General features: G+C 40.0%; 1 protein-coding gene across 2 annotated transcripts in view; it reads left to right on the top strand.

The window, feature by feature from the left end:
* UBAC2 (UBA domain containing 2) overlaps nucleotides 1-14,058 on the top strand; it is a 101,347-nt gene that overhangs the window by 13,408 nt on the left and 73,881 nt on the right. Inside the window, exons 1-4 of one of the 2 annotated variants that reach the window (XM_017732604.1) lie at nucleotides 5,990-6,008; nucleotides 8,925-9,052; nucleotides 12,230-12,349; nucleotides 12,787-12,893. In XM_017732604.1, coding sequence (XP_017588093.1) covers nucleotides 6,005-6,008; nucleotides 8,925-9,052; nucleotides 12,230-12,349; nucleotides 12,787-12,893 — 359 coding nt within the window. In that variant the 5' untranslated portion in view covers nucleotides 5,990-6,004. Of the gene's footprint in view, nucleotides 1-5,989; nucleotides 6,009-8,924; nucleotides 9,053-12,229; nucleotides 12,350-12,786; nucleotides 12,894-14,058 lie in introns of those variants that run through there. The other variant, XM_008632414.2, reaches the window with a different exon arrangement.

Genomic DNA, 14,058 nt, shown 5'->3' with positions numbered 1-14,058 from the left:
AGGAGCTGCTGGTGTGTCTGTGTATGTGTCTGCGTGTATGTGTCTGCCTATGTGTATGTGTCTGTATGTTCGTGTGTGTCTCTGTGTGTATGTATGTATGTATGTATGTATCTGCATACATCGATATAGACCTCCATGCCAAGATACGTATCAGAAAGAGCAAAACCCCTCTTTTCTTAATGTGAATTCAAACTTATTTTTTATAACCAGTTTATTGATAAGGCAAACGTAAGGACTAACGTGCTTCCAGCTCTGTTTAGCTTTATTTTTTTTTACACGCAGCACATGTAAATAATTTCATGTCCTGGTGCTACCTGAACTGACTTCACAGGTATCGAGGGTTGGCTCTGAGCTTGTTTACAGGACACAGAATCTGCAGCGTCTGGAAGCAGCAGTGGGGAACTGACCTGGCTGCGGTGTGGACTTGGGCGCTACAGTCCTAAGAGCAGGCGAGGACAAATGATAAGTCAAAGCTTTGCTGACTAATTGCGTGCTCCATACAAGATGGGTGGGAGTGTCCGTCTGCTGGACGGCAGGAAGGCTCTGCAGAGGTACTGAACAGGCTGGATCAACGGTCCAAGACCCAACAGTATGAGATTCAAAAGGGCAGGTGCCGGGTGCTGCACTTGGGTCACAACTGCCCCAGGCAGCACTACAGATCTGGAGAAGAGTGGCTGGAAAACTGCCCGGAGGCAAACGACGTGGTGCTGGTTGGCAGCCAGCTGAACATGAGTCAACAGTGAGCCCAGGTGGCCAAGAAGGCCAGTGGCATCCTGGCCTGTATCAACAATAGTGTGGCCAGCAGGACCAGGGCAGTGATTGTCCCCCTGTACTCAGCACTGATGAGGCCACACCTCGGGCACTGTGTCCAGTTCTGTGACCCTCAATTTAGGAAGGACATTGGGGTGCTATAGCATGTCCAGGGAAGGGCAGTGGAGCTGATGAAACATCTAAATGCATGTCCTGTGAGGAGCGGCTGAGGGAGCTGGGGTTGTTTAGCCTGGAGAAAAGGAGGTTGAGGAGTGATCTGATCAGTCCTTACAAGTACCTGAAAGGAAGCAAAGTCGGGGTCAGCCTCCTCTCCCAGGTAACCAGCGACAGGACAAGACGAGAGGAATTGGCCTCAAGCTGCACCAGGGGAGGTTCAGGTTGGACATTGGGAGGAATTTCTTCACAGAAAGGGTGATTAGATATTGGAGTGGGCTGCCCAGGAAGGTGGTGGAATCACCATCCCTGGAGGTGTTTAAGAAAAGACTGGATGTGGCACTCAGAGCCATGGTCTAGTTGACAAGATGGTGTTTGGTCACAGGTTGGACTTGATGATCTCAGAAGTCTTTTCCAGCTTAGTTGATTCTATGTTTCTGTGAAATCCAAGTTTGGGTGATAGCACCCTCTGACTAGGGGGGAATAATTCTGGCATTTAAGGAGTGTTGTAGCTGCATTTTGTATGAGGAATCCAAAGAAGGGAAGAGTGTTTCTTCAGATGGAGCTGATAATACTGTACCTTGATTCACAGCTCCTGATTTTTTATCCCTCCCCATACTCCCCAATAGATATTGTAGAGGGACTTTTCAATGGCACGTATCTGGGTATAATTCTATGAGAAAGAATGTAGGGGGAAAAGTATCCTTGTTTGACTGAATGGGTGGAAAGTGACAGTCAGTATTTACAAGTTTTTCCAGGATAGGTCCATCAGAAGGATGAGTGGGAAATGTTTGTCATAAGAAACATATTTGTGGTAGGGAAAAAGCCTAGACAGTATGTCAATCTGCAAAAAGAGTATCATGGAATCATAGAATATCCTGATCTGGAAAAGACCCAAAAGGATTATCAAGTCCAAATTCTGGCCCTGTACAGGACAGCCCAAGAATCACACAATGTTCCTGAGAACATTGTCCAAATGCTTCTTGAAGTCTGGCAGGCTGGTGCTGTGACCACTTCCCTGGGGAGCCTGTTCCAGTGCCTGATCACTCTCTGGGTAAAGAACCTTTCTAACCTAAACCTTCCCTGACACAGCTTCATACCAAATGTACTTTTTTTTCTTCTCAAAAACGGATACAACATCCGTTCTTACTGAACTCACCAGCTGACCTAAAATGGATTTTTACAATAAGACTTGGCTGGTACAGGTACACTGACAAACTCCAGTAGAGGCGTGGATTTAGGTGGCAGTGACATATGCTCACCTAGGGCACAGCTGTAGCAGTTTAAGGTGTCCCTGTGCCCTCAGACTTTCGTTTCTGTGTAGCAGAAGTTGCTGCAGTAGCAGCAGGTGTGTGGGATTCCATCGCTGCTGCACAGAATCTGATGGTTCAGGTAGTTAGTGAATCAGTGTCTGATGTGGCACCAGGGAACTATACGTGTGTGTTCTGCCCCTGGGCTTGGGAGCAGTAACCTCTAGCAGAAGGCAGTGTCGGTGGATAATGGGACCTGTATCAGTGACCCTGGATAAAATAAGTGGACACCTGATTCAGCAGCAATAAGAATGATCGTGCCAGGTCACACTGAAGGCTCCTGCAGCCTGCTGTGCCATCTCCGACAGACTGATTAACATCTACAATGCTTGGATGAGGAGATGTAAATAAAAATAAACATACCTGGTACATGGTACAACTATGAGATAGGGAAGCCAGGAAACAAAGAACACCACCTTTTAAAAGGACATAGACAGTTTGCCCTTGCTGTGGAAACTGTTTCTGTTATCTGGAATACTGGAGGAGCTGGTGTGCTCTGGAAAAAAGAGCTGGGGACTCTGGGTACTAGTAGGAGACCCATCACAAACACATGCAATAGCTTATCAGAACACTAACCGAGTTGAGCTGACTTGTCAAGGAGCATTGCAGTGTGTTCAGGGGGCATCCTGCCAGCACCTGGCTTTAGGGGTGCTTGAGAGGTGGGCTGTGGTGCCAGACCCAGGCTGGTTGCTTGTGTTGCAGTCTGCTGGCAGCTTCAGTCCCATGGACAATGCTGCTGAAACACTTCAGCAGTTCTGCAAAGGCTCACATGAGTGTGTGAATGGCCTGGCTGTTTGCTTTACTGTAGTGCTGCTTAGTTTGCCAAGAGGCTGCATCCCAGGAGTGAAGTATGGTACACAGGAAGGCTTTCCATTGTAAGACACAAAGGCCTTACCAACGCTTTAAACCAGTTAGACCAACACCAAACCTTTCTGCATACATTGTAATATCCCCTCCCAATACTCTTCATTGCTGTTTATGTACTGCACAGGAGTGAAGTAGGAAAGCCTGTTAAGAGTTAGTCTTTATTAAGGAAAAATTTGAGTCCATGTTTTAAAGCATATACACTTGTTACATCTGGAAAATCTTTGACTTCTGCACACAAGCTACTTCTTGTAGTAGTAGGGAGTAGAATCCTTTGAACTCGCTCATGCAGCTTAGGCTTTTACCTCTCTGTGAACCTTGTAGTGCAGTGCTAGCAATTTGTTAAAAGTCCTCAAGGCAAGAAGGGATCTCTGTGCTCCTCTGCTTGCATAACTGGCAGGACTGAATTTTGTTGTGCAGAGGAAAATAATAAATCTATGTAAATTGATGCTTTGTGGTATGACTGAAGGAAAAATGAAGCATGTATTGAATACATAAGGCTTCTGTGCATAACAATATTATGCAGTACAGTACTATATGGGAAAGCAAATTAGCTTGTACATCAGCATTCCACAGTGCAGCCTGGTTAGCTTGAGTCCTGGGACCAGCATAGCATTGAAGGCCACAAAACTGTGGCTATTCTGCTTCTGCAGAACTAGCTCATTTCGTTTCAAGCTTGTGTGGGGATCTCCACATGGTCTTGCAGTGTAGCCATACCTCGTATTTCTGACAGTGTATACTAAAAGTAGTGTGGTAACATGGGTCTGGTTGGAAGGAAGAAAATTCTGCTCAGTGGGGTGAATATTTTTGTTACTTTCAACCTGATTCAGTTTCTATTTCAAGTGTTGCTTTTAGAAACAAAGGCTTTTTTTTTTTTTTCTTTTTGTATCTCCTTTTTTTTTTTTTTTTTTTTAATAGTTTGTGACCTAGGCTATATCTAGCAGTTTTCTAAACAGTAAATGTGTAGGTAAGTGGTTTGATTACAGTCTTACCTGTGCCTTTAAAAAATAGATTTAAAGCATGATCACAGGTTACTTTATTGACTTACTTAATACTAAATTTAGAAGCATTTGGTGAAAAACTGTTCCTGCAGTGATACTCTTACTGTTTTCACTTGCAATCAAACATTACTGCTGATTGGTGAGCCTGCTGCAGCATCTTGGACAGGTCTTGGAATACAATAGATTAATATCTGCATGATGGTTTAATGCAGGAAAAACAACCACCCAAAATGCAGATTCCGTAAGTGCATTTGGGAAGTACTGTGCATTCAGATGTGTGTCAGTTATGATCTAAAAGATTCACAGATCTTGTGTATCAACATTTAAAAAATGGTTTGTGGGTATTTCGTGCCATTGTAGTAGCCCCCAGCAGTTAACTGTGTTTGAAAGTGATGTGCCTGCCTTATAGCAGCTGGGTTTGGGAAGGTTGCGGATGATAGTGGAATAAAAGAGCTGTTACACAGCATATTTTGTCTGCAGCTGTGGTGTAAGCTCAGTGGGGATCCCCACAGAAATTGCCCTGAGCTAACTTGAGCTTTTGCAGCCACTGCTCATCAGCTGGCTCATCACATCAACTGGCAATGAGAGCTTCTCCCAAGTCAACACTTGAGTCTGGAGCCTGGAATAGCAGTCCAGGGGTGAAGTCTTCCCACAAGAGCTCTTCTGCAACAGTAGCTTGGTCTGGCTGCCTGTTTTGGCATGCCCATCTGCTGTCTCTTCACCTGTGAGTAGTGAACAGGCAGAGACAGGAAATCCTTTTGAAAACTGTAGCTGTTGCTGTAGCTTTCTCATTCTTGTCATTAGCGCAGCAGTGGCTTCTGAAGCTGCAATTCAAGCAGTTGTGCCATAAACCTCCCCCTCTGTTTGTCACAGATGGACGCTTGTATCCTTCATTCTCTGTGCTTTAAAAGTGGTACTGGCGGCCAGAAGAATAGTAAGTTGTGGAAGAAGAGGATCTGTGGGCTTTGTAATAAGTGCAGGGGTGGAATGTTCAGACTTAGAAGTGGTTTTCTCATTTATGGCATTTTAGGATCAGCTTCACATTGCACAGTTGGTAGCATGAAGGTTGGGACACTTGTCCATGAGATTATGAGGGCAGTTTTGGGGGGAAACTTTTCCATTGCACCAGGAAGAAGCAAAGGTCTGTAGTGGAAGTTAATTCCTTGCTCTTCATCATAGCATGGGCATATTCTGCTCATTATTAAAGAAATTTCTCTGTGTACTGAGGTGGATGCTCAGTAGATGTGTTGCAGCACCAGTACTGCCTGTTGTTTGAAAGAAATGCCACTCAAGGAGTAGTTTGGGATTGCAAATTTATTTCAAGACCTTTGAAGACAGTATTTGATATATTTTAACTTTCAGGGTCAAAATTAATGTTTATCCTTTTATTCTTCTTTCTGTGTGGTATAAAAACACTGCGTTTTCTCCTTCTTGTGCACATTTGCATTGGTGCTGCCAGCAGACTGGTAGGTTGGTGGTACATGTTTCCATCTCACACATGGTTGCACATTCATTGGATTAGAACTTTGCTTTCTAAATTTTACCTTTGCGTTGTAAGTAAGGAACTTGACTTGAATGTCAGAATGCCCGATTGTGCGAAATCTGGGATTGTTAGTCATTTTTGGTCTGACATGGTTGAGACATTCCACAACAGAGGGAAGGTTGCTCCTTCCCTGCAGCCTCGCAGCAGTCCTTGAGAAGGATCTATATCCTGTTGAGGGATAAAGCAAACTGCTACACTGTGCAGTGAAACACTTGGAAAAAGATTTTCAGAGGATGCATTATTATATTTTTCAAGTTCAGCGGACAAGAATAAATTTCTCAACTATGATGACATTATGAGAAGCTGGAGAGTGGAAGTTTCCGTTACTCACGTGATGTTCCCTGTGGGTGACTGTCAGATTCATGGGTTAGTTGCTTCTGTGGTTTTTCACTTGATCACATGTCTAGTAATAAGTACTTTTCCTCTATATCAAGGTTTAAAGTGTCTAGGCTAAAAGCAGGTCTTAATAAAAATGTGTGTTCACACTTTTGGAGAACACAGATAAGGTTCTGTTGGTTATTTTTGAATGCATTCAGATTAGGAATTAACTTGATAGGATAAAGTATTTAAAGTGTATATTACCTGTAATGTAAAAATGATCTAATAATAAAAAATGCAGTAAAATCTACATTTAAACCTGTATAGAAAAACACAGAGTGGGATATCTGGAGATTTTATTGTCATGGTTTTTTGTGGTAATGTGACCCTTATGTAAAAAGTATTATAGGATTAATGAGTTCTTAAGAAAATTTCTTAAAATTAATGAAATAAAGTAAATGCATTCGATAGTAAAATAACAATTTTATCAGACTTTGTTTCAGAAATGTTTACTGTTGTGACTACTACAATTCTGCTGAATTAGGCTGTACTTTCAAATCAAAAATCTGTATCCTGATTATAAAATTGACCTTTTCACATTAAGAAATGTTAATTTAACTAAGTTAACTGAGGGAGTATTGCTTGAGGTTTCAAATGAACGTGTGTGCACATTGTCTGCATAGTAGCTTTCAAGAAGCTCCAGCTTCTTTTTTCCCCCAGTGTTCTACAGTACTCTGATGGCTTCAGATTGTTTTGAAAAGCCCAACTGAATCAGAAGAATGAATAATTTAAAAAATGGATGTCTAAAGAATATAGACTTTATTTTTGGAGAGCAAAAAAAAAACCCAAAGAAAGATATTAGATTGAAAGGTGGACAGTTTTCTTGGATTAAAAAAAAGAATCAGCCAGACTTTCTGCCTGGGTGTCTCATACAATCATTAAAGTAGAGCTTATATTCAGCAGCGTAACATCAACCTGTGTCAATCCAAGTCACTGCCTAATTTCTCTAAAAGGATAGTTCTTTAAGGCCATACTTGCTTAAATGGAAACTGCATGTTTAAATAATGAACTCAAAAAGTATGGGTGTGGACTGAATTAGGAGTTTTAAGTGTAAGTTTTCATTATAGTCCACAAAGAAGATGTTTTCTTCACATGGTGAACATCAGAAGACTGCAGACTTCAAGGTGGTGAACAGCTAACAGTGCCCATCAAAGTCTTTCTTGATGTCATCAGTTAATACTTGGATGAGGATCATGCCTAAACTATGTAGCAAGAACCATATTTTCGATGGCAGTGGGATTGTGCCATAATTAAAATCTCGTCTTTCATGCCTATTACCATCTGTTTTTTCTAGCAGTTTAATACCGTCCCTGCCCGGCTCCGTGGGGTCCCGCGTGCCCCCACAGCCGCACGGGTGCGTTCAGTGTTACAGTCGGTAGCAAAGAGTCCAGAAGGGCATTTGCGTGCGTTCCGCCAGGAGCATTTATTGCTGCCACACTGGCGAAGGGTGCAGAGGCAAACACCAACATGATCCCGCAGCTCACAGTTTTATGCGGGGGCGGGGAAAAGGCGGGACCAGGGAACGGGGGCCAATGGGGAGCTCTGGGGGAGTGACGAGGGGGGTAGAGCTGACGGCCAACCGGGGGATCCAAACTGAATTAACAGAACACTGCATCCTGGGAGAAGACTTTTTGGTCACCCTAACATAAAGTGGTTCTTGTGGTACTAGGGACTTGTCTTACTGAAAACTCTCTGTCCCTTGTAATGTGTGTTCACCGGCCACCACAGCAGTTCACTGTTCTAGTGTGCTGCAGATGTTGAAAAAATCATTCATGGTAGTCACTTTAATCTGGACAGGTAGTAAATGTTTATTTTATTATGCTGTTTCATGCAGTTTTCTTCCTGCTGTGTTCCTGCTCTTTACTTCCATTAATACTTTTAAAGTAATCTCATTGCTCCTTTTATTATATTTAGAATGACAACAGAGCTACAGATTTTGTAATACCCTGCAAAAATAGTTGGCTGAAAATGAATGGATTCTGTGCCATAGCTGAGGTGTTTGGAAAGGAAGTATATGTGATTCAGGTTGCATGTCTGAAAAGGAGAAAAGTCATAGAATAAATAATATTTCAGAGTCTCTGTATTGGCTTGAATTGCGCAAGAGTTTGTGTTTTATTGCATCAACTGCGCCGACAGGTTAGGGTGAGTTGCTGGGTACGCTCCTGCTGGATGTTCTACTTGGCAATTTTTAGTAAATGTAAGATGTGTATTGCAGATTTCTCTGTTCTTTGCTTGCTTTCTTCCGAGTGTCCTTTCTGAAAGTCATGCTCCTAGAAGGAAAGAAGTTCTGATTTCACAAACATCCTGATTCTAGTAATTTCTTTATGAATAATTGTAATGATTGAATGGAAGGAAGATGAGTATCATGTAAATCTCCCTTGAATGGTGGATCTAAGTGTAGTGGAAAGAAAGTCAATTTATTCAGGACATTTATTCAGCTGGTTCCTGCTTCATAGCCCCTAAGAAAAAGCTAATCTTAATCCCTAATGCAAAGGAAACAGAAGTATTTGTTTTAACTAGATGTGCATGTATATTTTGCTAGAAAAAAGAATGCTGATTTTATTTCCTGAAATGTGATTGAGACTTAGCAGGGCAGCATAGGAGGACCTGACCTCTATAGGTGCAGAGAACTTAGGTTTAATTGTAGCCAAACAATTTCATGAAACAATGTTGGAAACAAAATGTCTGGTTAATATTTAACTGTCATTAATATCTCTAAACATTTCATTTGGTTAGTGTGTTCTTCCTATCTATATGCAAGTTTTTGAAAACTTGCGAAGTTGTTGAGCTAAAAAGTCAAGATGGTGTCACTGCTATTATGTCTTCCAGTCACCTGTTTAAATATGTCACTTCTTGAATGTGAAAGACTTTTCTCTAAAATGGTTTGTTTGTTTTGTCTTTAAGATAAAGCGCCTTTGTCAAAGAGTTTGTTACTAGTCCCAAGTGCCATCTCGATTCTATTGACTCTGCTCTTCCAGCATTATCAGAAGTTCTTTGCGTATAACCTACAAGCTGTAAAAGAGGATTTTCAGGTAAGAGTCTGTTCACTTTGTGTGAAAAGAGACTGCAAACTGTGATCTTCTATGCAATTTTCCCCCACAGTCTGTTGGTCCTCTGGTTCTTTCCCTTTGTTCTGTAAGAACAGGTAAAGAACTGCTGTAGACCAGCTTGTTCTTACCCTTTTTAATGCCACCCCAGTATGCTACTTTTTGGAAAATGTGAGAAAAACTGATCTGAAACAATCAACATAGCTTTCCACTTCTTTGTCTTGTCTGGGAACTTACTTGGTTTTTGTAATTTTTTTCTTTCAGGCACTGGCATTTGGAAACTTGCTATGAATGAAGTGTGATTTAACCCATTTAATAATTCAAGTATTTTGATATGACTGTCAGTATCTTATTGTGCTTAACTTTTGAGGCTGAAGAGGGCTCTTTTGATTAGGCACGCTGATGATAAATGATTTATTTTAACAATGGAGGCTGTAACTTTCATTCTGTAACTTCTGTTGTAGTTAGTTGTGGAAAACTAAACTTTGCCTGTTGAATAGAACTGCTGCTTCTAATTTGAAAATTTCAGTTGATGGGGGAGTTTGTCATGCTCTTCAGCAATCGGCTGAATTGGTTAATTTCTTATTCATTCCTGTTTCAAACTAAGATACTCTATCTTTTAGGTATTGTATCTTGTAAGGTTTTATTTTAAGTTTAATTAACGATCCTGTAGTATCAGCTTTAAATGTTGAAATAATGCACTTAAAAGTGATTAGATAAGTTCTGTGGGTATTTGTTTTGGGATGTTTTTAATTTTTGGAAGTGGCAAACTACTGCTCAATAGAGAAGGGTCAGCAAATGCCTCTGTGTTTATCATACACCACAGATTTTACAATTGCATCAAACAGAAGGTATGTAGTCAAATTAATGTCTTTGAGGATGTCGGTTGTAGCCTATAAGCTTTAAAAGATTATTAGACCTAACTAGTGATACTCTGTGCTATTGCACTTTCTCTAATCTTTCTTGTCAAGAACAAGAGCTTTATTGTAATAATAAATTACAACTCTGCAAGAGCACTACTCATATTTTTCAAGTGTCTTGCTGATGCTGTGCAGTGAAAATACATAAATTATGTCTGCATTTTAAAAATGTTATAGTCGTGTGGCTGGAGAGGGGAATGAAAAAGTCTGAGAAACTATTCAAGTTTTAAATGGGAATTGTGAGGGTTTGGGATTTGTTTGTTTGTTTTGCAATTTGTCTTTAGAAAAATCCTCCCTTTCCATATGCTTGATCTGCTGAAAAACAGTAGTGGCTGTGTTTTATTCAAAGAAATCATCTCTACTGTATCTTAACCATAAACACTTGCAAGTATCAGTAAAAGCTACAACACTTTTATTGTGGTGCTTTGGAGAATTTGTGAGTTTGGATTTTTTATTTCATGAGATTGTTTCACTTACTGCCATAGCCTTTGGAGTAAGCTATATACTACATCACTGAGTACCTCTGAGATCAGAGAAAGCAGATTGTTTAACTCCTGTCTGGTGCTAATATCCAAATGAGAACTCTTAAAAGAAAATTTGTTTAGAATAATTTCACCTGCAAGGATGTGTTTAATGGAAAGAATTTTTTCAAGGGCTGAACAAACATTTTGGATGTTGGATTTTAACGCTTCTTAAAGCTGGTAGAGAGCACAGGAATTAAAGTGAACAGTTGAAGAAGAGTACATTTGATTTGGAAGGCAAAATACGTGCTGTCCAAAACTAAAAGGTCGTTCTCCCCATACAGAGAACCCTCAAGAGCAGTGAAGATGCCGTGTGTGAAAGATCTTCATTATATCATATCTATGTATTTTTTAAGCTGGCTAAAGCAAAGAGCAGTAAGGCTAGAAGCCTTTCATAGTCTGTGTGAGGGCTGTTCAGTTAGTGTGTGTCCGGAAATACTCAGCTGCAAGGTCATAGCCCTGCCAGTCTCGACTTCAGGAGGGGTGGTACTCAGGCTAGGATTTAAAATTGGGCATGTTGACATGGGATAGTAAGAATGGTGAGTGAAATGGATTGGGGCCAGTACTGTTTAGTGTATTCATTCATAACTTGGACAGCAGGACATGGCATTCTCTCAGCAAGCCTGCAGGTGATGTAAAACTTGGATTTGTAGTTGTTATACCTTTTAGTTCTGCAGCCATTTAGAGGGGGAGAAAAGGGTCAATAGGAACCTTAGTTCAGCAAAGGCAAATGCAAACTCCTGCATCAGAGAGGGATAACATCATGCAGCAGTACAAGCTGTGGGCTGAGCAGCTGGAAATCACTTTTACAGAAAAGGCCCTGAGGGTCCTCATGAAGGCTTAAGTCGAACATGAACCAGCAATGCAGCATTGTGACTAAGATGCCCAACAGCATCCTGGGCTGCATTAGGGAGAGCCTCACAAGGAGGTCTGGATGGTGACCATCTTTACTCAGTCTCAGTGAGACTACATCTGTCCCTTGTGCTGGGCTCCTGAGTACAAAATTAACCTTGACATGTTGCAGAGAGTCCAGTGGAGGGCCACCGGGCTGATCAGGGGCTGGAGGATTTGGTGTATGAGGAGAGGCTGAGAGAGCTGGGGTTGTTTAGCCTGGAGAAGAGAAGATTTAGGATCGATCTTACCAGTGTGTGTAAATACCTAATGTGAGGGAGCAAAAAAGACGGAGCCAGGCCCAGTGAAAGGACAAGAGGCAATGGGCATGAATTGAAATACTAGAAATTCCATTTAAAGAAAAAGGTTTTCACTGTGAGACTGATGGAACAGAGGAGCAGTTTCCATCCTTAGAGGTGTTCAAGACTTACCTTGACATGGCCCTGAGCAAGCTGGTCAGATTAGACTTTCTTAGAACAGTTACACTGTACTAGTTTGTATCTAGAGGTTGCTTCAAAAATATTTTTTATAATTCTAAATTCACTAGGGTTGTGATTTACATTTTTATTTGTAAATGTAAAAGAACATGAAAGTGCATTTGAGTTAATTTCAATTGTTTATTTTAACAGTTAGACATCTGCCTTGAAAATATTTTAGTTTTAAAGGGACTTCTTGAACTCTCCATAACATTCTACTCTCTGTATTTCCTTCCTTAACTATGCTGCGTTTCTGTTATCTGACTCCAGTATTGCATTCCCTCTGAGCACAAATTCTGTAAAGAGTTTCCTTGAAGGAAGAGAGGCTTAACATGATGATCATTAACCTTCCAGATTTGGAGACTTGTATGTGGAAGAACAATATGTCTTGATTTGAAAGACACATTCTGCAGCAGTCTGCTCATTTACAACTTTAGAATATTTGAAAGAAGATATGGCAGCAGAAAATTTTCAGTAAGTTCCAGTTTTGAGGGTTTTTTTTAATAGAAACTTTTCTGTACAGTTTAGTCCTGTACTCTTAGATGAATACTGCAGTTTTATTTCTAGCATGTTGCATAGATATATATGTTAAAGGATTTTAAAGATAATTTGGTTTTCATAAATCTAAATTTATATTGATAATATCTTGCAGTCAGTGGATTATTCTAATTACTGTTTGCAGCTATATCAGTTGTAAGGTATCAGACCCATGGAATTTAATTTTGGAAACAATCTTACACTTCATTCTTCAGTATTTAGACAAGTAGACCTAGAATTACATTGTGTTAAAGCTTCAATTAGTCTTAATTGAACTAGTGTAGAGGTTTTCTTATTTTTTCTTATATTTAGGGCTATATTAAAACCTTCTTTTCAAACTGTTGAATTGATTCAAATTAACCTTTTTTTTCCAGTCTTTTTTATTGGGCGCTTGGATGCTCTCAGCTTTGTTTGATCTTCTCCTTGTAGAAATCACTCAGTATATGTTTGGCATCACCATCAACAGCTTGCCTTCTGGTTTGTAAGTAGCTTCTAATGAACTGATCATTTTAGATATAGTTTCAAGGGATTGTTTTCTGAAAATTTTATTTTAGAAAACCTTTCTTCATGTAACACTTCAAATTAAATTTAATCCTCTTTTGAACCAAAGTGTAAAGGTTCTTGGCACAACTATTATAATTTCAAACATTTATTTCTTAGCTGTGATTTGTGTTTAATTTAGAATTTATCCATATAATGATTAGTTTCCGATATGTTAGTCCCATTGCTCTATTAACATGATTGCAACATGCCCTGCAGTGCACAAATTATTGCTATATTTGTTCAGTCTAAATTCTTTGGATCCGTTCAATTTGTAAAAACTAGAATCAGGTTGTGCTGATTTCTGTCCTAAATCAGAAAGGCAACAGAACTGTCAGTCCTATGCTTTATGTTCACTTTTAAAATGCATATGCATTTCATACTGGTATTTTGTATGTTTTTCAAAAATTGAATGCTAGAGCTTGTTACTCCATTTTGTGCTTGCAGCTGCAGTTCTTACAGCTTTAAAAGTGTTCAGTGGTTCACTTTTGCATAACCTGTGTTTGAGATTTCTGCACTTCATGAAAGATATGCATGGTGCAGTAGAACCATAGAGCTTGCAACCCTTGTGGTTAAGCTTCTGGCAGGTGAGATCATAGAGACTTGAGTTTCCATGTGTTGCGCACTCTGAGGTAATAATAAAAGCTCTTGGAGTAAGATTTTTAATATTAAATACCATATTAGACATTTTTGTGTTTCTACTTTTGCAGAGCGTCTGTTGAAAGTATCTAAAGACTGATTTACAGTGGACAAAAAGCATGTGTTTGATACTATAAAGACACATTTTTTTGTGGTGTGTGAGTATTCAAAAGGAGTTGAAAGCTTGAATAGCTACTGCAGTTACTCATCATGTTTGTTACCTGGAGTTTGTTGCTAGGACATAGGCTGCCAATGTGTCTGGAGAAATTAATATCTTCATATGTTTAAAAAGATACTTTGTGCAAAAGTTAGGTGTAATAAATGTGCACATCATACCCACAGGTAAGGTAATGAACTCTTTGACCATTGTACCCTTTGATGGTATTTTTATGACTGCAGAATGTAGTCAGTTACAAAGAAATCTGCATCAAAGAAGTTTTTAATTAAGTGCAGTATGAATTTTCCCT

The sequence above is a fragment of the Corvus brachyrhynchos genome, unplaced genomic scaffold, assembly GCF_000691975.1.
Source record: "Corvus brachyrhynchos isolate BGI_N302 unplaced genomic scaffold, ASM69197v1 scaffold12, whole genome shotgun sequence".
Lineage (NCBI taxonomy): Eukaryota > Metazoa > Chordata > Aves > Passeriformes > Corvidae > Corvus > Corvus brachyrhynchos.
Note: the sequence above shows the minus strand (reverse complement) of the source record. Positions and strands in the feature narration are given on the sequence as shown.